This window comes from Sinocyclocheilus anshuiensis, unplaced genomic scaffold (genome assembly GCF_001515605.1).
Source record: "Sinocyclocheilus anshuiensis isolate Anshui unplaced genomic scaffold, SAMN03320099.WGS_v1.1 scaffold1185, whole genome shotgun sequence".
Taxonomy (NCBI): Eukaryota; Metazoa; Chordata; class Actinopteri; order Cypriniformes; family Cyprinidae; genus Sinocyclocheilus; species Sinocyclocheilus anshuiensis.
In genome coordinates this window covers 133,120-155,211 of record NW_015548278.1, presented here as the reverse complement: position 1 = coordinate 155,211, position 22,092 = coordinate 133,120, and the positions used below count along the sequence as shown (strand labels likewise).

The 22,092-nt window shown below is 36.2% G+C and overlaps 1 protein-coding gene across 1 annotated transcript in view; it reads right to left on the bottom strand.

Moving 5' to 3' along the window:
- Positions 1–697: 697 nt before the first annotated feature.
- The window catches only part of LOC107655804 (polypeptide N-acetylgalactosaminyltransferase 11-like), a 26,527-nt gene continuing 5,132 nt past the window's right edge, over positions 698–22,092 (bottom strand). The window contains exons 2-12 of the mRNA XM_016443381.1: positions 21,390–21,680; positions 18,886–19,009; positions 18,020–18,186; positions 16,481–16,606; positions 15,663–15,903; positions 13,755–13,872; positions 11,919–12,071; positions 4,562–4,777; positions 3,300–3,404; positions 2,312–2,449; positions 698–1,924 (exon numbers count right to left, since the gene is read on the bottom strand). Coding sequence (XP_016298867.1) covers positions 1,793–1,924; positions 2,312–2,449; positions 3,300–3,404; positions 4,562–4,777; positions 11,919–12,071; positions 13,755–13,872; positions 15,663–15,903; positions 16,481–16,606; positions 18,020–18,186; positions 18,886–19,009; positions 21,390–21,642 — 1,773 coding nt within the window. The 5' untranslated portion in view covers positions 21,643–21,680 and the 3' untranslated portion in view covers positions 698–1,792. The remainder of the gene's footprint in view (positions 1,925–2,311; positions 2,450–3,299; positions 3,405–4,561; positions 4,778–11,918; positions 12,072–13,754; positions 13,873–15,662; positions 15,904–16,480; positions 16,607–18,019; positions 18,187–18,885; positions 19,010–21,389; positions 21,681–22,092) is intronic.

The window sequence follows — 22,092 nt, the reverse complement described above, 5'->3', positions numbered from 1 at the left end:
CAGTATTTGCAGGTGCAAATCTGTGATATGTATCCTTAATTTCCTAGTCTCCCCAATACAACTCACTTGAACTCATTCCTTGAACCAATGTCTATTGGAAAAGGGATGATTTCATATTTTTATGATAAACTATGTTCGCTACATAGAAGTTCACTGACATCTATAAAAAGTCAGTGGGAAGAAGATATTCCAGATGAATTATGGGAAAGTATCTTACAGAGGGTACATTCTTCATCGTTGTGTGCCAATCATGGTTGGATCCAATGCAAAATGCTCCATCATATTCACCGGACTAAGGTCAGACTCTCTAAAATTTACTCTGATGTTGATCCTATCTGTGACCGCTGTCGTCAGGGTCCCGGAACCCTGGCACACATGTTCTGGTCCTGCCCAAGTTTACATGGTTATTGGGTTCAAATATTCGAGACAATATCTCAAGTAGTTGGGACAACAGTTAAACCTGTAGCGATAACAGCACTCTTTGGTACACTTCCCTTACCAGTTCATCACCTAGGTTACAAGGCAGACTTTGTGGCCTTTGTATCCCTCCTGGCTAGACGTTTAATTCTAATGCACTGGAAATCATCTGCGTCACCTACCCACTCAATGTGGATTAAAGAGATTTTTCACTTTATCAAGCTAGAAAAAATTAGACATTCACTAAGGGATCTTCTGTTTTTAATGCTTTTATGCTCATCCGTACAGGTACTGGTTCGCCCATTGACTTCGAATGTAAAGCACGATTAGTGCGTTTCATTGCTTATCACATCACCAACAACACTACACTACTAGCGTATCTTACAGAGGCGGCAGCCAATGAGCATGAGGATATAATGTTAATGTTAATTTATATAATGTAAAATGTTACCAAAAACACTGTGAACATCATCTCATGTGTGTACACCATTCATATGACTCTTGACAAAACTACTTATTTCTGTAAAAAAATAAAAATAATAATAATAAAATAAAAATCAACCAGTGAATGTTATATTCGTTTATGACTGTATTTGCGATTCCATGTACAAAATGGCATTAAGTGCAGTTTACATTCACATTGGACTTTCAAATATTTGTACCTTTATCCATGAACAGACAGTTCACTGGAAAAATTACATTTGAAGCTTTTAGAGTCAGTCCAAAATTATTACTGTCCGTCCATCTCCAAGCCAGTTTTTCTAATACAAACTGTAGTAAAGTAGCTTACCAATACTGATTGGTTTTATTAATTAAGCTGTTGTACTGAACTCATCTTATCTATATTGGAATACCAGCAATAGAAATACCAATCCATTACAGAACAACCCACTACATTTGCAGTTTATTAAGGTCAAGATAAATCCAGTGATTGTGAAATCAAATAAAATCAGAAGGAATTCAAAATTTCAGGCTTACGTTAACTTGATTGGAAAAAAGACAAACACAATTAAGTAATGCTAAGAAATGCTGCATAATTAAAAATGATGAACTTAAAATCTAGCAGACTATAATTATATTTATTAACATCTGAAATACGTTGAAAATAGAGTTTTTCTGTGCAAATCGTTTACATTTCAAGAGTAAACTTACCAATACTTTAATAAACACAATTTTAAAAATATTCTCTAAAAATAGTTGTTTCTGAGTAAAGAATACGGATCAAGAAAGCTTCAGACCAAGGTCCTTCTGCAGGCCCTCACAACATACCGTCACAGCGGTCTGTTGTCCATTTCTGAGCTGACGGCACTACGGCGGTGCAGTTCAATACCCAGCCAGAGGGGGGCTATAGCGGTTCCTCACATTTCCAGCATCCTCAACTCTCTAACTGCCACTGCTGGGACCGGGAATCATCACAGATCGCCATGGTAACATATCCTTTGATGCTGAGTGGGTCGGTAACAGCCAAACACTGGCCCACTGACACCTGGTATAGCCAGTTATTTTTCTGAGAGAACAAAAAAACATTATTTGTAAATACATATTTTGTTCATTTAATTACACATGGCATATGAAGCAGAGCACATAATGGGGCAGCTAGACAGATCTAAACAAAAGAGGCATATACAATAAGCATAAAGTGTACATTACAGATTGGATCATTTAAAAATCTATGACCATATACAGTATAGTATCAATTTTAGTATACCATGTATGTATTTACATTTTTATAGCCTTCAATTAGCATATTACTAAAAACAAATTTGGCTTAAAAAAAAAAAATCTGTCTATTCAGAGAAATAATTAACAATTAGTAATCAAAATAGCTGGTAGTTGCAGCCCTAGTGTACAGGGGATACATGAGGTAAAAGACAGTAACGGGAAGATTTCTTACCCCCAGTGTCCACTGCTGAGATCCACCTGAGCCGTGACACTTCATGAGGCGCGGTGGGTCAGAAGAACGAATCTCAGACATGTCCAAACACAGCAGCCCGGCTAGAATTAACTCATGCTCCTCATCATAGGTCCATTCCTCCAAAACAACACACAAAAACACATAGATCAAAATGACAAAACATCTACACAGTACCAATCATAAAACTTTAAAAATATGCTTTTCAGATATCTTTAGATATAATGATACATTTCAACATGTTTCTTTTCAGACTTATCAAACAGTAAAATTACCTATATTTTGTTTACATCAGTCTAACTATGGCATATAACAAAAGTCATCAGTTTGTTAGCTGAGAAAAATAGCTTTTAAACTACAGCAACAAAAAAAATGGCAGCATTTATCATCAAGTGTGCGGTCAGTTAGATTTTTTTAAAACAACATTTTTTAAGGTCTCTCATTCTCACCAAGTTTGCGTTTATTTAATCTAAAACACAGTAAAAAAAAAAAAGTAATATTGTGAACGATTTATTTCTAATAAAAATATTAATTAAAATATGAACTTAAATGTAAAAATGTGATTTATGCCTGAGCTGAAATACTCCTGAATTACTTCCTTCAGAAATCATTTGAATATGCTGTATTGGTAGTACTATTAATCATTTCCTATTATTATCAATGTTGAAAATAGTTGTGCTGCTTAATATTTTTGTGGAAACAATTTTATTTATTTTTTTTTAGAATTTTGCAACAGAAATGCCTTTACTGTTAATTTTGATCAACTTAATGTCCTTGCTGAATAAATGTATTAATGACCCTAAACTTTTGTTAGTATAGTATAATGTTTCAAGCATGAGTAACGAATGAATACTCATAGATAAACAGCCCCGATTTGCACCAGAGCTGCAAAAAGAAGCAAATCATCTGCAAAATTCACATGATAGCTGCGTATAATTATCACAGAATGACAGCAGTTTGATAAACTGACCTGCTCAGGGTCCTGTGGGTCACAGTTTCTCACCACCACAGCACCCCCTTTCTGACTGGGACGCCCCTGTGCCACCAGACACTTGTCAGCCAGCAGATTACGCAGCTGAAAGAGAACACACACACACACACACACACACAAATAAAACATTATATTGTATGGTCTTGGGGAAAGCAATTCATTCATTAATATTCAATGACAGGTGTGCAAAAATGTTAATGTTCTCTTTTGGATTTTAAATGATAACGTGATTAATAAATTATTAATTCATGTATAAATAAGTAATGTTCTATAAGTCTCATCTCAGATTAGGAAATGTTGATTGGAGCATGAAATGTGGTGTATTGAAAGAAAGGGGTTAAAAAATAAGAGGGATTTGTGACATCAGCTGAAAAGAGAGAGCATAGCATATTCAAATCACTTACAATATGACTAGGAACATGTATAAAGTAAGTAAATTGGGTCAATTTTAATTTCAAGTTGACTAAGTTGACATAAAATCCTGTTATTTGGTTGCTTTCATAGAGCAATACTTAAACCACCACTTACCAGTCCATTAATTACAGTACACGGTGATAACTAACAAACTTTAGGCTTAGAAAAATACGAAAATCAGATGATATTCTAAATATTCTTATTTGCAAAGGTAATGCAAAAATAATGCAAACCATCAGTGGACTTAATGAATCGTCTGACCAGGTACTGTTTAAGAGCTGCTCTACTGCCCTCTGCTGTTTATAATTAGTTCATGCTCTGCATTCACTTCTTCCACTTAAAGGGGTCATATGATGCTTTTTTAAAGATCATTATTTTGTGTATTTGGTGTAACAGAATATGTTGACATGCTTTAATGTTCAAAAAACACATTATTTTTCAAATACTGTACATTATTGTAGGTCCTCTATGCCCCGCCTCTCTCAAACGCTTCGTTTTCTACAAAGTCCCTCCTTCCGACAAGCGCAGTCTGCTCTGATTGGCCAGCTGACCCATTGAGACTTTAGTCTTTGCAACTTCAGGGATCTTATCTATTCACGAACAGCTTGTAACACTCCAAAGAGAAAGGAAAACTTGAAATCGCATCATATGACCCCTTTAAAATACAGTAGGAAATGGCAATATTAAAATGACACTCAAAAGAAAAATAGTGTTTTTATGTTGTGAAAGTCAAACCTAGATAACAACCGCCAAATATTCATGCAGTCCTTTATTGACCAACAGAGCTACAGGATACGGTAAACATAAGGGTCAATGCGAGGTCTTACCCGACCCCGCTGCAGGACTTTGGGTCTCTTCAAACCCTTGTTGATAAAGACAGGATGCTGGGGCTTGTGTGGGGAGGAGACCTGCATTTCAGGGTAGATATTGTCCAGGTACCATTTGAAGGAATGACACTGTAGACGCTTCCGAATAGCGACCCGCTCACTGATGTCACCATAGTCACGGTTCCTCAGCTCCGGGCGCAAGACAAAGTACTGCTCCTGATGTACACACACACACATATGCAATATAAATATTTAATTATTACATTTACTGAAAAAGCATTTGCAAGACAAAACATTCTCACAAGTGAAAAAGGATGTTTACATTGACTGTTGCAGTCAATTCCATACTCAAGTAAGTATTAGAGGAACAGTTCACCCAAAAATTTAAATTTGCTTTAATTTTACTCATCCTCAGGTCATCCTAGAGCCAGAGGAGTTTGTTTCATCATGGGAACAGATTTGGAGAAATTTAGCATTACATCACTTGCTCTGAAGTGAATGGGTGCCGTTAGAGTTCAAACGGCCGATAAAAACATTACAAGATACACACACATTACAAGATTACACACACACACACACATATGGACTAACAATTAACGTCTTGTCATGTAAAACGATGTGTGTTTATAAGAAACATATCCATCATTAAAGTGTTTTAACTTCAAAATGCCGTTTCTGGCCAAAATGAGTCCATAATCCATAATAATACTTTCTGCCGTGAAAAAGTCCTCTCACATCAAAATCCATTAACATGTTTTAGAACTGTTTTGGATTATTTTCACTGTAAATAATGTTTCATGTGTGCATATTTCTCTCCTGCAATGGTTTGAAGTTAAAAACGTATTAATGATGGATTTGTTTATTACAAACACATTTTTCAAAACATTTTTTGCTTCACAAGATGTTAACTGATAGACTGGAGTCGTGTGGATTACTTCTAGATTATTGTGATGTTTTTTATCATTCTGATGGCACCCATTGATTCTGATGGGATCCACTGCAGAGGATCCATTGTTAAGCATGTGATGTAATACTACATTTCTCCAAATCCGTTCCAGCAAAGAAACAAACTCAACTACATCTTGGATGGCCTGAGGGTGAGTAAATTTGTGGGTATAATCCTTTAAAGCCCCTGCTTGCATACTTCAGAGCAGAGGACAACATTTTGCCTCTATGCAGTTGTTGAACATTAGAGATGCACTGAGAAAGTAACTGTAAATCCACGAAACCAACTGTGAGGTGTTTCATTGTCACATAACTTCAGGTCAGTAAATAAATATGAAAAAAAAAAAAAAACTTAAATACAGTATAATCTTCAAATTCTGTCAGAACAGCCATAAGCACCGCAAATTTAAGATTAAAAACTACTTTTAAATACAAGAGGAAGCAATGAACCCTCATTCAAGTTAAGGTGCATCCTGCGAGTTCCTGGATCAAAATATTGATTTTGCTAATATTTTTTTCTAAAGAAAGAAAAATATTAAATGTCATGGATACATTTTTACTGAGTAATCCACTATTTTGTAGAGGGGGGTCAAAATGGCAATTTTCAGATTTGGAGTCAAATTATAGGGGTGTAAAAATGACTTCAGTAAGTTGGCAGCATAATAATGTTATTTTTACACATTTGGTTTTTGGTCACTGAAAATGTGTACAAGTTAACGATTTACTCATGGAGCCATACTGAAATTCCATTATCTCTGGAACTGAACTACATAGGGTCTTAAAAATGAAGATGCCAAAAGGAATGTTTTTAAAGACCCAAGATCTAAAAGGCATTAAACACATCTTTGATACTTCTTGAGTTACAGGCATGCAAACTTTGTTTGGAGAAAAAACAAACAAAACAAAAAAAGTGCTTTCCCCCCATTTTTCCCTATGGTGGTCACCATTGGCACATAATGCAACAAAGATTGCTAAAGTTAACAGAATTTAGTAACAGACCTACCAATTTTTACACTCCTATAATTTGGCTCCGAATCTCCGAAAATTGCCAGTTTAAAATATAAACACACACACCTGTTGCTAATTAAGTGCAGCTCTGAACCTCGAAATCAGGGATTCCCAAACTTTGCCAGGTCCCTATGACCTAAATTATTTTCTAAAGTGTTCAGTGAATATTTATGAAGTACTTTCTCAAATTAAGTTTATATTTTAGTGATTTAATAACACGTTGCATGTCTAATGACGAAATATAGATGAAATATAACAGACAACATTAAATAATAATTTTTACCAGATTAAATGCAAATTATTGGTAACTCAAACCCCTTTATCTTAACCTCTCTACTTAACCGTCGGTTGCGCACATCCGCCATGATTGCAATTTTTTTTACGTTTTTTATTCGTGTTTGTAGTTCTGAAACGAATCCTTCGCCAAAGCGCAATGGATTGTGGGTAAAATTAGCCATTAGAGCGTGCACGGATCCACACTTCAAAAATCGACCTGAAATAGTAGACCACTTCTGGCATACTCTTTTCAACATACTATGCTTTGGGACACACGTATTCTAATCTCACATACTATTTAGGATGGATAGTATGAACATTGGGACGCAGGGCCAGTCTTTCTATTTATCACCTAAACATCACCTGCAAAAGCACACAGGAATTACCTCTGCGGACTGCAGCTTTTAAACCAACACCACCAGGGGAAATAGTAAGCATATTCGTTCAGAGCAGACACTTTCACAATTAGGTGCATGACAGGTTTTGCAGAGAAATTGATTATGCACTACTGACGCAGGACACTGTATTCATTCCAAAAGCTAGTCAGCCAACCACCTAGACAGCATTTTTAGGCATCATAGGTATGATGATCCCAATGTCAAGCCTGCTCCAACAGCTAGGTGGAACAAATTTGCTTAAGATATTAATTTAGGCATCATGTATCCTTAGTAAATACAGCAAATCTAGAGTACACTGCAATGAGATTAGTGAAAAACTGACATGGTGTAACTGTTGAGAACTCAAGTGTTACATAATGTATTCCTGATGTCAGAGTTATTCATAATGAAGCACCCTTCAAGTACCTGCAAAAAGGACATGCGAACAGCATAACGAGAAACAAATCCCACATTAGCTGGAAAACATTTTAAAACTATTTACACATCACTGAAGCAAAAAAGAGACTAAACAAATATTGCTGACAAAGTACAAAGACATTGCTTCATCCGGTTATTCTCAAGATACTGCTTAACAGAGTATTAATGTGTCTGGCACAGGTAATTACATTTTCCTCTAACAGGGTCAATTATCTCTTAGACGAGCCTTTGAAGTTCTGCAGGATGGACGACGCAGCTGTAAAATTCAAACACGCATGAAGAATTTCACACATCTCCATCATGTAATGCACCACACTGCACATGTTGCCAACAGCAGAGAACAGCAGCACCACAGCTGTCAATGTCCAACCCGACAAAAAACAATCAATTTATTGAGTGACCTTAAAGAATCAGGTTCAGGGTGAACATGCCCTGCAAAACATGCCTTTTTAAAGCAAAAAAAAAAAAAAAACATGTAATACCTGCTCTCATCTGTCTTTACAATTAAAGGTCAAACTTTGTACTCTAAAAGAGATTGAGTGAAAACCACAAATTTAAAGCTGGAATTCAATACAATACAGTATTTAAAACAAACACATTTAAAACACAACTGAAGTTGACCAAAGTGCTGTACAGATTAGAATAAAAACTTAGAAATAATAATAGATAAAACAAGACTATCAAATTGAAAACACAATAATAAAACAAAAATTGAACCAATGATCAATTGGTCGATATTTTATATTGTTGTCTGTGATCTACTTATGACGTTCGCGTGGTTTTTATATTCAAAAACATCAAAATCAGTAAGTAATAGGCTATTTTCTACACTGGTTTTCAGGCCGGCTTGAGAAACGCTCGGTTTTTATGGGTGTGCCGCATTGAAGACTTGGAAGTAAACGCCCACTGCTATGATTGGATAACAGTTTTGCATAGTAAAGTAACTACAAACTAACTTCATAGTTGGAGCCTTCTGTGACTTTGGTTAGACACGTACACATTAGGGATGTAACGGTATGAAAATTTCTTATCACAATTATAGTGACCAAAATTATCACGGTTATCAGTATTATCACGGTATTATTAAAATGTGCTGGAGATGTTCAAAAAGTACCGACACATAAATCACTTCACCAAGTTTTATATTTAAAAATCAAACAAACAACAAATAAAATGACTTTTTGTTTGCATAATCACTAAAACAATAACATTACCAATGATGTTCGGATTTTAAATGACAACTGGACTGACAACAGTTTAATAGCATGTTGAAATATCTAATGTAAATGTTCAAATAAAGCTTTGAAAAAGTTTCATAAAAAGGTAAACCTCACATTTCAGCCTTTAAATAAAGAAAAGATATAAGTCCTTTTAGATAATTGATTAATAAATTATTATAAGTATTTTATCTGCTCCATAAATAACTCTAGATAGCTTATCTGAATTGTTCAAATGCCTGTTTCTCATCAACGGGTCAAAATTTACAGCAGGGCATGCAAATTCTGTCCGTTTTTGGCCAGACAGAAACTGCACACAGGCTGAATGTAAATATAAGTCTCTGTAAATCCACTCGCTGACAGCAGGTGGCGCTTATGGAAAACTGAATGACAGCTGTTTCCCGTAACCTCGGTGGACAAAGCAGTATTGCGATTAAGAACACTTCCTTTAGGTATTACATGGAGCGAAGATGAAAACAAAATCCCATCGAATCGTTTCTGAAGACAGTCAGAACCTTCAGAGGTACATTCATATAATTAATTCATTCATATATTCATTTGTATAATTCCCTTAGCACTCTTTTAATACCTCCCAGCTTTTCCGCCCTGTTTTCACTCAAAACTAAACTACTCTGCATGCTGTGCACATGTGAGACTGTTACTTAAAACTGTGCTTTATGCTGGACAGTATTTATTTATCGCGAGTTGTTCAAATCGTGGTAATCTAATACGGTTTTAATGATAATTAAAATATGAAACGGTAATACTAACCGTCGGGAATTTTATCATGATTTATCGTCAAACCGGTAATCGTTACATCCCTAGCACACATAATCAGGAAATATCAAGCGATCTCTAACAAAGCAATAGTGACATAGTACAAATATTTTTTACTCACATAAGTGTGCCGCGCCATTCCTGTCGGATCCAATATAGACGGCACAGCATTGCTTTTTAATCTCAGTCTCTCTGCAAATCCAGCGTTGACCTGTGTCTTGTTTACAAAGGAATCCGCGGTGAAATGAAGTGAACAAATGTTCAATGTTTTACTCACGTGAGCTGAAACTTCATTAAAAATAAAGTTCAACCACGCATTCCTAATATTTGAGTCCGAAAGAAGGTTATGCAGCGATTGTGTTCTTCCACAACCAGACACTGCACAATATTTTGTGATCTTTAACGGCATGTTTATTGCTTGGTTGCTCGATCCGGTTTAGCGCCACTTATGTTATTTCCCTACTATGTCATGCGTGAATCAGTGGGCGGGGCTACAGATTTAGGCGTTGATATTTTTCTGTCGAGGCGCATTCCAGGATCTAGCGTTCGCTGGGCCTGGTGTCAATAAAAGCTTTTATTTCAGTAACAAGGACGTTTTCAGTTCTGAAACTTACAGGATATTCTTTTAGTACAATGACCACATATATCAAAAGCTCAGGTAAAATGTGATTTTCTCAATTTATGACCCCTTTAAAAGCAGAAATAGAGGGAGCTATTCTAATGTGAAGAGGAAGACTGTTATAGAATTCCGGACCTGCAATTGCAAAAGTGCAATCACCTCGTTCTTTAAGTCTAGATCTAGGCACGATGAGCAGACAGAGATCACTGGACCTCAACGTTCTAGAAGGGGTGTACGGACGGAGCAGGTTTGTCAAGTACTGATGGGCCAAATTATTGAGGGCTTTAAAAACAAATCACATAATTTTAAAATCAATTCTATATTTGATGGATAACCAGTGCAGTGCAGATAAAATAGGAGTTACTGTCTCATACTTGCGGGACCCAGAGAGTAGTCTAGCAGTTGCGTTTAGCACTACACAAATTCTATATAAATCTAGGTATCACACACTTTCTGACTTTGTAAAAGAAACACTGGACATCATACACTTGGTGACAGAGGGTCACACACTGCCAGACTTTCAAAACTCAACAAACTCGTGCAAAAACATGCACCTCGTTGCAAGGAGAAGCATGACAAATGAAAACAATGTGTTCTTAAATCATCTCAAAATATCAAACATGTGTGATATCCCCCAACGGCTTGGAATCATAGTCTAGAAAATAAAAAAGCTAGAAGCTAGAAAATAAAAGTCTGTGCCCATCATACACTACGTGATTTTCTGTGAAATCAGTCAATTCCAACAGCCCAAAATTTGCTGACTGGCTCTGACTTTCGGCAACTAGTGTCGACACGTATCCTCCAGACCGCAAACTGGGGCATGACAAATAATTTATTTTCAAGAAAAACTGTCAAATCTTAATAAGAGACCTGACTCAAAACAAATTAAATAAAACTACAGTATTGACAAGTAAAACAGAGCAATTACCACTCTTGAAACTCTCTGCAAATGCACATGAACACATTACTTAAGAAAAAAAAAAAACACTGCACAACAAAGTTTAATTATTACACAGCTCTCTGGAATACTTGATTCTGATTGGCCAATAACAGCATTCAGTGATCAAATATTTCAGAAAAATGTCCACTTATTCAGGCAATGCTGTATAACAGGTCCCCCATTCCAGGAAACTGATCTACTACATACTGGTGCTCAGTGTTGGGAAGGTTACTTTGGAAATGTAATAGGGCAGGATTCATATATTGTCTTTTTGCTGCTGAATATTTACAGACCCTAGTCCATATCGCGTTTTGATTCAAGTGTACTGACCTACTTTTGATTTATTCTTCCAAAATGTGGCATATTCCGTCTGCGTTAGGCTATAGGAATTCCGTTTTTGACTGGATTCTACGAACCAGTCTGTTTTCCGCATCGCGGAAATGTGGATGTGTGTAAATATTAAAATGTAATCCCCTTTGTAATCGTTAACATTTTCATAAGTAACTGTAATTTAATTACACATTTTGTCTAAGTAACTGTAACTGATTACAGTTACATTTATTTTGTAATTAAATTACGTAACGCCGTTACATGTAACTAGTTACTCCCCAACACTGCTGGTGCTACATAGCCTAGTTCTCATATGACAACACAATCTGTCTCTGCATACAAATGCTAAAAGATAGAAGCGTTAATAAGTATTATTTCCATCACACTTAGTATTTTATTATTATTATAGTACTATGATATTGATCTCCACCTTATAGTCATCCATCCAGACATGGGCCAAACGCAGGGAATTGTGGGCCATTGTATCCTGACCTCCGGGTGACCCATAGGGCCGGCGCTTGCGGAAGATGTGCCCCACTCTGGAGCAGGGAACGATCAGTAACTGCCCTCCACACATCCAAATCTGATGGAAAAAATATTTTACAGCAAGTGAGTATATTTTTGGTCCCCAAGATTAAACAAAAATGCTTAAACCAAAGGTTCCCACACTGTTTTGTCAGCCAAACCCCTTAAGCGTAAAATGTTCACTTGAAGTACCCACTGAGAAGTTAATATTTCAATAAACTTAAATTACACATTCACATGTTCATAGTTCCCTGATGTAGGTTAATGTCAAATGACTTCAAGTAAACAAAAATATCCAATCCTTTTTTTTTTGCAAGTTTTTTATTTCAATAGCATATATATATATATACATACACACACACACACAGAGCTAGGTAGTAATCAGATTCCAAAAAATTAGTACTTGTAATTAGATTAAATTACATTTTAAAATACTCGTAATCAGACTACAGTTACTTTTTTATTGATTACATGATTGCATATTATTCACACAATAGTAATTCTCCCTAATTCCTCATTTCACCTTTTAAATGTTCCTTTCTAAAATAGCCTACCACTTATATATATTCAGAAAGTCTTCCAGTTTTGTGGACATTCACACAAAGATCAGTCACTACTCAGGTGGCTGTAATTACACAGACAATTGAGAGGCCACACAGCATTTAAACACTGATTTACAAAAATCATTTTAATTTTAAGAAGTGTTTTCTCAACAGTTCAACATGGCAACAACTACTGATAAACACATTAATTTTTGTATTTGAATTAAGCTATCACTCAGTATATATTTAACTATGTATTACTGTGTCTTTGGAAGGCTGTGTCTTTTTTCTTTCAAACACATTAAAATGCACAAATTCACATTATTCCTTATTTACATGTACAGTAATGCAGGGATTCCCAAACTTTTTTTTGTCAGCCGAATCTCTTTCACCCAATATATTTATTTGAATTCCCCCCTGAGATTTTAAGGTAAAAGATTAATAATTAAATCACATTTGCATGCTCACGGTTCTCTGATGTTGGTTAATGGTCACATGACATGCAGGTTAACAAATTATTTTTTTTTAGTAAGTGTTTTATTTTGATTGTTGTTATTTTAAAATGATTTATTTAAATTTTACAGTTTTATGATTTAATTATTAGCTTTTCATTAAACTCGTGAACCCCCTGCAGTTCCTTCACAAGCCCCAGTTTAGGAAACCTTGACGTAATGTAATGTTTAGTGCACTTCATTATATTAATAACAAGAAATTTAATATATTTTCTTTTTCTTTGAATTTTTATATCAATGTGGTACGAGATTATCCTATTTAAATCGATATGATAAACTAGTTAGGTCAAAAGTAATCTAAAAGTATTCAAAAAGTAATCCGGTTATATTACCTAAAATGTGTAATGTAACGGATTACGTTACTGACTAAAATTTTTGTCATGTAATTTGGAATCAGTAACAGACACACACACATACAACAGACTCCATAATAAAATTTTATCGATTTAACTTTAAATCGCAGCCTTTGATTTGATAATCAAAATTATATAAAATATACTGCGATTTCAGTTTTATTTTAATTAATTGTGCAGCCTCATATTTTTTTAATTTTAAATTCAACTGAATTCATTATTAACTTTTCATCAACACCAGCAGCTCCCTCATGAACCCCCAGTCTGGGAAACCCTGGATTCAAATGAAATAAAAATGACCAAACAATGTATCTTAAAGTATACACAATTTTACCCGAAAAGATATTTCCAAGTTCTCGCCACCCCAGATGTCCATGCCGCGGTCATACTGACCAAGCTCATAAAAATAATTCCTGTCCATGGCGAATAGCCCACCTGCCATCGTGGGAGACCTGCAGAAAAACATAACTGGAGTCATATCTCAGTTCACCACAGTGGGCTTGTGTGCACTACCTGCAAAAGTATGAACAAACTGAACTGAATTTCTTTCACACGAGTCTAAAACCCATTTTGATCTAAAGGTATATGCTAGACAAATATAAATTTCTTTCTCAAATTTTATTTTATTTTTTTTGTAAAATTAAAGTTTTGCTTAATAGTTCAATATTTTTGGTCACTAAATAAGTCCCATAGTTTCATTTGACTTCTCCATTATTCTAAAATCTGAAAAATAGTGATAAAAAAGAATGAGCAGATGTGTCCAAACATTTGACAGGTCATGTAAATGAAAAGGGGCAAAAGGGCAGACTCTGTGGTTCAAATTCTGTGCCAAGAATCCATCTGGGAGGATTGATTCCAAACAGGACAGTCTATGACTCCAGGGTTAAAGAGTTGGCCTTCATCCCCATCCATGAATGCAGCGTCAGGGACAGGATATGCAGCACTGTATTACACAGGGGTGTGCAGTGTGACCAAAATCTTACATTCCATTTTAAGTTATTTTGTAAATAATTATGAAAAAATATATATAAAGAGCAGGTCATATGGGTTTTCGAAAAATATCTTTTTTGCAGTTTGTAACATAGCTATCCTTCAATGTAAACAGTCTGCAAATTTGGTAATCAAAAAAGTGCATGATAAATAAAGATATTGTCTCTCAAAAGAAAGAGTCGTCTCTGAACCGCCTTAACGAGTCGTCATCTTTTCGAATCTTCTGCCTGTTACCTATATATGTCACAAGGTAACACACATTTGCAATCCCCGCCTGCCCACGAAATACGAACACTCTGACCTGCCCACAAACACTTCCGTTAGTCAGTGTGTTTACATCAGGTCGATGTACGAGTTTCGTTTGGTATAATTTGTATCTTAATTTTAATATGTTTTTGTTGGTCAATTATTTACCTGAATAAATGCTTTATACGTTTTTGTTTGTAGAATCCCTTTTTTTTTAGACGAGTTTCGTTTGGTATAATTTGTATCTTAATTTTAATATGTTTTTGTTGGTCAATTATTTACCTGAATAAATGAGAAGAAAGAATAAGCGTTTCATGGAATGAAGTGCGTTCAAAACAAAGCCCGCTACCATGCTTCCGCAGCCAAAACAATGGCCGAAACATCAACAGTTCCCACACGTGCATCTCAAATAAGTAAATAATAATAATGAATGAATAAAACTGCTGTCACATCACGTAAAGTACCACATACAAAGTTTAAACTTACCATTGAGAAACATCCTGATCAAGTCGTGCTTGCGATGGAGTTTCTGGTTGAACGACGGCATCGGTATCATCCTCGGACTCTGGCACGAATTGATAAGGTAACATCGATGCCATTTTTGTAACCTTATAGCATATGTTTACAAGTAACCCTCCGGAGCAAAAAAATAATTATGGTAATGGACACTTCGTTTCCGACACGCATTGTATACGGAAAGACCAATCACAACAGACTTGGCCAGCTGGCCAATCAGAGCAGAGTAGGCTTATGGAAGGTTTATAGACCTTAAGCTCAGAACTGCTTAGAACGAATCATTTTGAAATAGTTGAAAAATGATTCTAATATTAAATGAATATTCTGAGAAAATTACAATGTTTTCTCACCTTGGATGCATTTAAACTTGTTGTAGGGGACTCAATAAAATACCATATGACCTGCTCTTTAAAAAAAAAAAAAAAAGGCACATTTCATAGAAAGGCAAGAAGTCTGCATCCTAGCATAATGTAACACACACTGGTAATACCTGATGGCTCCATCAGGGCTGTTGAGTTCAGACACGGGCACTGGATCCCATTTAAAGTGCAAGCCCCAGTTGAATCCACCCCGCACAATAGGAGAGGGGCTGTATACTAGTGTGTCTGCGCTGATGATGTCAATGACTGGACAAACCACGTTTTTTCTGTTTTCTTTGATGGGTGTGAGCAGAGGCTGGAGCCATTCCTCATTAACCTCACAGTGACTGTCCAGAAACACCAACACCTCACCTGAAAAAAACAACAACAAAAAAAACGGAGATGAAGACAGCCTTACTGAAGAATATATAGTTAAAGCAAAAACAATAATAATAATAATAATAACTACAGTAATAATAACAGTGCAGACAAATTGTACTGCAAAATAGGTAAACAGTAAAAACAAATGTGCATGCTTTAAGCTCAAACATGCATGCTTTACATGTGAGAACTGAGGTACAGTTGAGCTTCTGTTGACCATATTTGATTTGCTTTATGTATGTGCATCGATCAATGTTTATATGAGAATAAAAGCCTAAATTAAATCTGTTCATCACATAAAGCGACAAAGTCTTGGATTAAACTGTTAAATTCATATAAATTACTTTTATGATGTATTTATGAACTGTTTGAAGTGTAAAAAATGTAGGTTGCATGGACTTTTAATAGAGAGACAGAAATCTCTCAGGTTTCATTAAATTATCTTTCTTTGTTTCGAATAAGAACAAAAGTCTTATCGGTTTGGAATGACATCCAAGGCAAGTTTCTTAATTACAGATTTTTTTTTTCCCTCCCCATTTTTGGGTGAACTATCCCTTTAAGGTCAGACCTGTGGCATGAGATGCCCCAATCATCCTTCCGCGGATCAGGCCCTCCCTCTTCTCATTACGAACTAGCTTCACTTTCTCCTGCAGGTGCTGCTGTATGTAAGAATCCAAGTCTTCCTTCAGATCATCTGTCAGACATACAAAGTAACATTTGATGAGTCAAACATTTAGCGACCCATTTGGCTTACTTCATTTCTTACCCTTCTTTCACACACATCTTCTAGCTAACATTTTACAGGCAATGGTTAATTCCAGGGGATCTGAAAGCTGAAAGTCTTATGGATAACTCTTAAGACAAACTAGAATTTTGACAGGTGCTTTGAACACGGTTTAAAATGTTTACAAGATTATTTATTGACCAAATTTGGTGTACATACACACAGACCTAATATCTGGGTCATGACATGACATTTTGTGGTTTGTTAAAGGTGGGGTATGTATTTTTAGAAAACTAAGTCAGGCTGAGTACCAAAACAAACTTGTAGCCAATCAGCAGTAAGGGGCATGTCTACTCATGATGCGGAGGAGAGAGCGCTCAGTGCACAGGACGGACATTAGCCGAGCCGACCGACGACAGAAAGATAGATATGGCGGATAAAAAACAAAAGAGGAAAACGTCTGCGGAACAAAAGAAGGCTTACGATAAGGCAAGAAGTAGGACCTGTGTAAATTTCGGATCAGCTTTCCAGCGCTGGAGATAACTCAAGGAGCAGGAAGGCCTGCGATCGGACGCTGAGGTTGCTTTCTTCTCGATAGATGAGTAACATTGGTTTTGCTTTGTTTCACAGAACTAATATATGCTGGCTTTTGCTTGAATATGCTCGTGTGTCACGTTCGCTTGTTTGTTCATCTGCAATCGTATTGTCGTTCCCTTCAGCTAAGATAAAGACACAGCGTCAGCTCCCAAAGTGTGTCCGAAAAGTAAGATAATATTTTTAATACAGCAGATAATAATACAGCAGATTCCGCCATAATTGTTGCCTGGGCTGCGTACGTATGTGTGGGGCGGAGCTATCAAAATAGGGGTGAGACCCTTTTGGGGTAGGGGTGTGTTTGTTTTGGTGATTTGAAATATCAACATTGGCTACCAGAAATCACTTACCCCACCTTTAAGTTTAGTGCATTCAAACGGTGATATATTAAACTCTTTTACACAGTATTTTCTCTTCAGTGCTTTGCACAGTTAATTGAGTGTTGACCTAATTCAACAGTATATTTCTTCTTCTCACAGACTTGCTCTGAATTTAAATATATTTTCCCCCAAAATGTTCTTATGAAAATGTAACTAGAATATTAATTCTTAGAATAAGAATATCATTCAGTTTTGCCCCACTTCAAGTGTAACATGTTTTTATGTTTATTTGCAAATCAAGTGTGTTATGTTAGTTGAGTCTCTTGTGAGAGGAGATCATGAGTTCTAGTTGAGTTTCTCAACAGCAAGGCAGCTCACTAAGATTTAAGACAGACCAACTTGTCAATCATTATCATGTCTTGCTTGAGAAAAGATGGCTGGACATGTTTAGAGAAGTAAAGTAGCTTGCCCAGTTCACTGTGGTCGTCCACCAGTATGATCTCATGGAGCAGGTAGTTTGGTGTGCGATCCAGCACACTGTGAACCGTCCTAAGGAGGGCAGAGAACGCCTCATTGTAGAAGCAGATCACTATGCTGGCTGTGGGCAAGGCCCCGGGATAGATCCGATCTCTGCACCTGTTGGGAACAGTGTTCATGTGATGATTTACAGCATTATCACACCAAATCACATGTCCCATCACCTCCATTTACACAACACAGCATGTTTTACACAAAACCATGTGCACCTTGACCTCATAAAATGCTAATTTCTCTAGAATGTAAAAAATGGTCTACCTGAAACCAAAAATTCTATAATTATTTACTCACCATCATTACAAACCTACATGCTTTTGAGAAACACAAAGGGATAATTTCTGAACTATCTTTGCATGGCTCTTTTTCATACAATCACAGTTCAAATTGACCACATCTGACAAGCTCCATATGAAATATTGTCCACTCATCTGCAGCTCTCAAAATCTCATTCTGCATACCACATATTCAAACAGCGGCAGTTAACAATGCCTAATGACATTTCAGAGCTTCAGAGGAGAGCAATACTGTCGGTTTCTCTCTCAAAGCTATCATATGACTTGTAATAGAATGGTGTTTAATGTTGTTTTCATATGGTCACTACATACGTTGTGTAAAATGCGAGGGGAAGGGGTCACATGAATATTAAAAAAAAAAATGGTATTCACAGATAAATCATTTATAATAAACACTGCAATATTACATAAAATGTCAATACTGATATCATGGAGCCTTTTATCAAATGATTCAACAGAGCTAATGATTTGAGCAAGTGGTTAGCACACAGATAGATGTTCGTACTTGTCATTCCTGGTGTCGGGGACATCTCTGTTGTAGCCAAGCCGGTTACTGATGAGAACGTTGAAGGCGTGCTTATGATAGCCCATATCCCGTACCTCTTGGTCCTGCTTGTTAAAAATCATTCCTAAAATCCGAAATCAGTACACTCATAAAACAATGACTTATTACTCAGTGGCTGCTCGTTAAAAGAAAGCTGCTTTATCAGAGGATTTAGTGGAGCTCACAGTGTAGGACAGATTAGGGCTGCTCGATTAGGGCAAAAATCATAATCGCGATTATTTTGGTCAATATTGTAATCACGATTATTTAACACAATTATGAGTAGGCCACATGACCAAAACTTTATATGAGTGATTTATTTAAAGATAGTGATATATATCAAATATATCTTTTCTGTAAATAAGGTTGCTATGACATCTACATTTTAAAGACCAGCTAAATTTCACAATTCTCAATACCAAAGCAGAATACTAGGGTCACTAATATTAGTAAAAAACAAAAAAAAAGTCCTCAAAAATTATTGAAAATAATGATACGGTCAGTAATCAAAAAAAACAAAAAAAACAAAGGACAAATACAATAGAACAAAAAAAAGATACAAATGAAACAAACAGTGCAAGTCACTAAAGTATACAAAAGTATTCAGCTAACAGCCTACTAGAGAAATTGAATAATTGAACATAAAATAAAACAGCATAGTCTTCACAGTTTAATTCTTAACTTCCTTTGTTTCTTATTAAAGCTACAAAAGTTCTTCAGGTCAAGAGCAGTGAGTGATTTTTGTTGTTTGATTAATATTAAGCACACATGAATATTAGCCTGCTGTCACTTTAAGAGCCGCACAGATCCAATTTACTGTTATGCACATATTTTCATTCTCAACTGTTTACGTTCATATATTACATAACCGACAAGGGTTTATGTGAATAATCGCCAAGCACCGCATTTTGACACATTTTTGCATGTATTTGACCATTTAGGCACGCACCTTGAGCTTTATATGTCAGTGCTATGTTCCGTCTCTGAGCGCATGCGCAGAAAGCCTCCTGAGGAACAGCGCAAGTTCTCTTTCATGCTTTTAAAAACATGAATAAATCTAATAAACGTTGGGTGCAACAATGGGGTGCAATAATCATTTTGTCTCAATTATTGTATTTTCATAATCGTTGGAGGCCGAAATCAAAATCGAAACTGTCTTTCGATTAATTACACAGCTCTAGGACAGATGGTCTAGTAAAAAGTCTTTTAAACTGGTGGATTGATTCAGCTTCATATCGTTATTAAGAGTGTTGTCATGGCAACAAAAGCTGTTCCAAAACCTACCTCACTGCCTGCCAATTGTATTTAAGTCTATTTCTCATCCCTGTTATGAAAACTTTTTTCAAGCCATTCCATCTTTTATAAGAAGCCAAACAGGCTTTTCTAATTACCTCTCTCTCTGCAGATGAAAAAGGTGTAACCGCATTCTGTATAGACCAATTTGGAGTAGACGTCACAGTTACGTCACTTGCAGCTGCGCACGCATGGTGGTGGCAGAAAAACACTGAGAACAAGTGGAGGGAAACGGGTAAAATCCATGGAATAAGAGAAAAAATTTATTGTTGTGTCTTTGGATGTCAGAATCGGAATGCAAATAATTTTTATATAATACTGTCGTCAAAGACGCCATTTGAAGCTAAATGCAGACGTTTAAACGGACAGACTATGGATGAAACCTGCTATGATTACCCTATTTTAAAGCATAAATTTGATTTAAACAATAGGTCTATATAATATTCATATAGGGGACATATTGTATTAGTCCTACAGTTGAAATACATGCATGAAATACTGTTTAAACCTATAACATTTTACATAACATTTACCTATTTTATCTAACAATTCTGACTTTTTTTCTTGCAAATGCAAGTTTATATCTCCTAGTTCGGACTTTATAACTTTATTCAAGTCAACAATTGCGAGTTTGTCAATTCTGAGGGAAAAAAGCCAGAAGTGTGGGATTATAAACTAAAAAGAAAGAATGACGAGTTGATTTTTCTTACCAGAATTGTGAGATATAATCTTGGAATCGCAAAGTCAGAATTTTGAAATATAAACTCAAAATTAAATGTTTTATTCTTTTATTCCATGGCTTGAATAGACTGCTATGTTAAAACTGTAATTTTCTGCCACCAGATAGGCTCCGCCCACAAAAAAACTTCATCACTGTTTGTAAGCACTGAAATTGGTCTATAGATTCAGAATAAAATCCCTCCATTACACTGTTCAAGTGTAATGTAGATAAACATTGTAACAACCATATTTGTGTGGTTATTTTTTGGCTGTTAAAAGCATAAAACCATCATCAACAACAATACTACTGTGTTGAGTCGCTGCTTGATGTCCAATATAACATCTGGATCAGATCAGCAGCCCTTCTTTCCCCACAATATGTCTATAATTTAAAGAGCACAAATTTCAAATGAAAACATATATGTTGATTGATAGTTGGAATGTCCACTAACCCAGCTCTAGAGAAAGGTCCAGCTTGGGAGTCTCCACTGCATGTCCTTTGCGGACTTGACTGCCATCTCTGCGCAGGATCGCCGGGCCACGGGTGAAACGAGGCTGAAAACGGTGCTGCCCCTGGATGGGCACATTTTTAAAGGAAAAACGGCTTTCCTGGCTAAGGTTGAAATACAGGAAGAGTAGAATCGACCAGGTCACGGAGGTGAAGAGGCAACCATAGCAAAAGTAGCGCAGAGTGACGCTGCCCATGGTAACGCTAGCATCCTTGGTTGGCCATTAGTAGGCCCCTGAAAAACAACAATGACAGTTAAGAAATTAAGTAAAAGTTAAAAAGGATTTATACAACAGTTCGTTCTGGTTCTCAAATCTGATTGGTTGAGAACCCTCTCTCTCTCTCATTTGGATGCACGTCTTGCCGCATTGTTTCTCTCTTATAACCTCATTATTTCTCACTAATAGCCTAACTGAAGCAGCACATGCCCTTGATACGAATTCTAAAAGTGTCGTATGTTTAACTGTCAACTTGAGCTTTGAATCCGTAGCAGAAGAAAGTAGTTCCGCACAAAAGAGGGTTTTATTAGGCACTCCGTTGTTTCTTGTTTAATTACACACAAGTTCCGTTGAATTGTTGTATAAACGCAATATCACTCGAGTACGAGAGCGATACCGGCTCTATATCAGCGGCTGTGATTGCCTGCG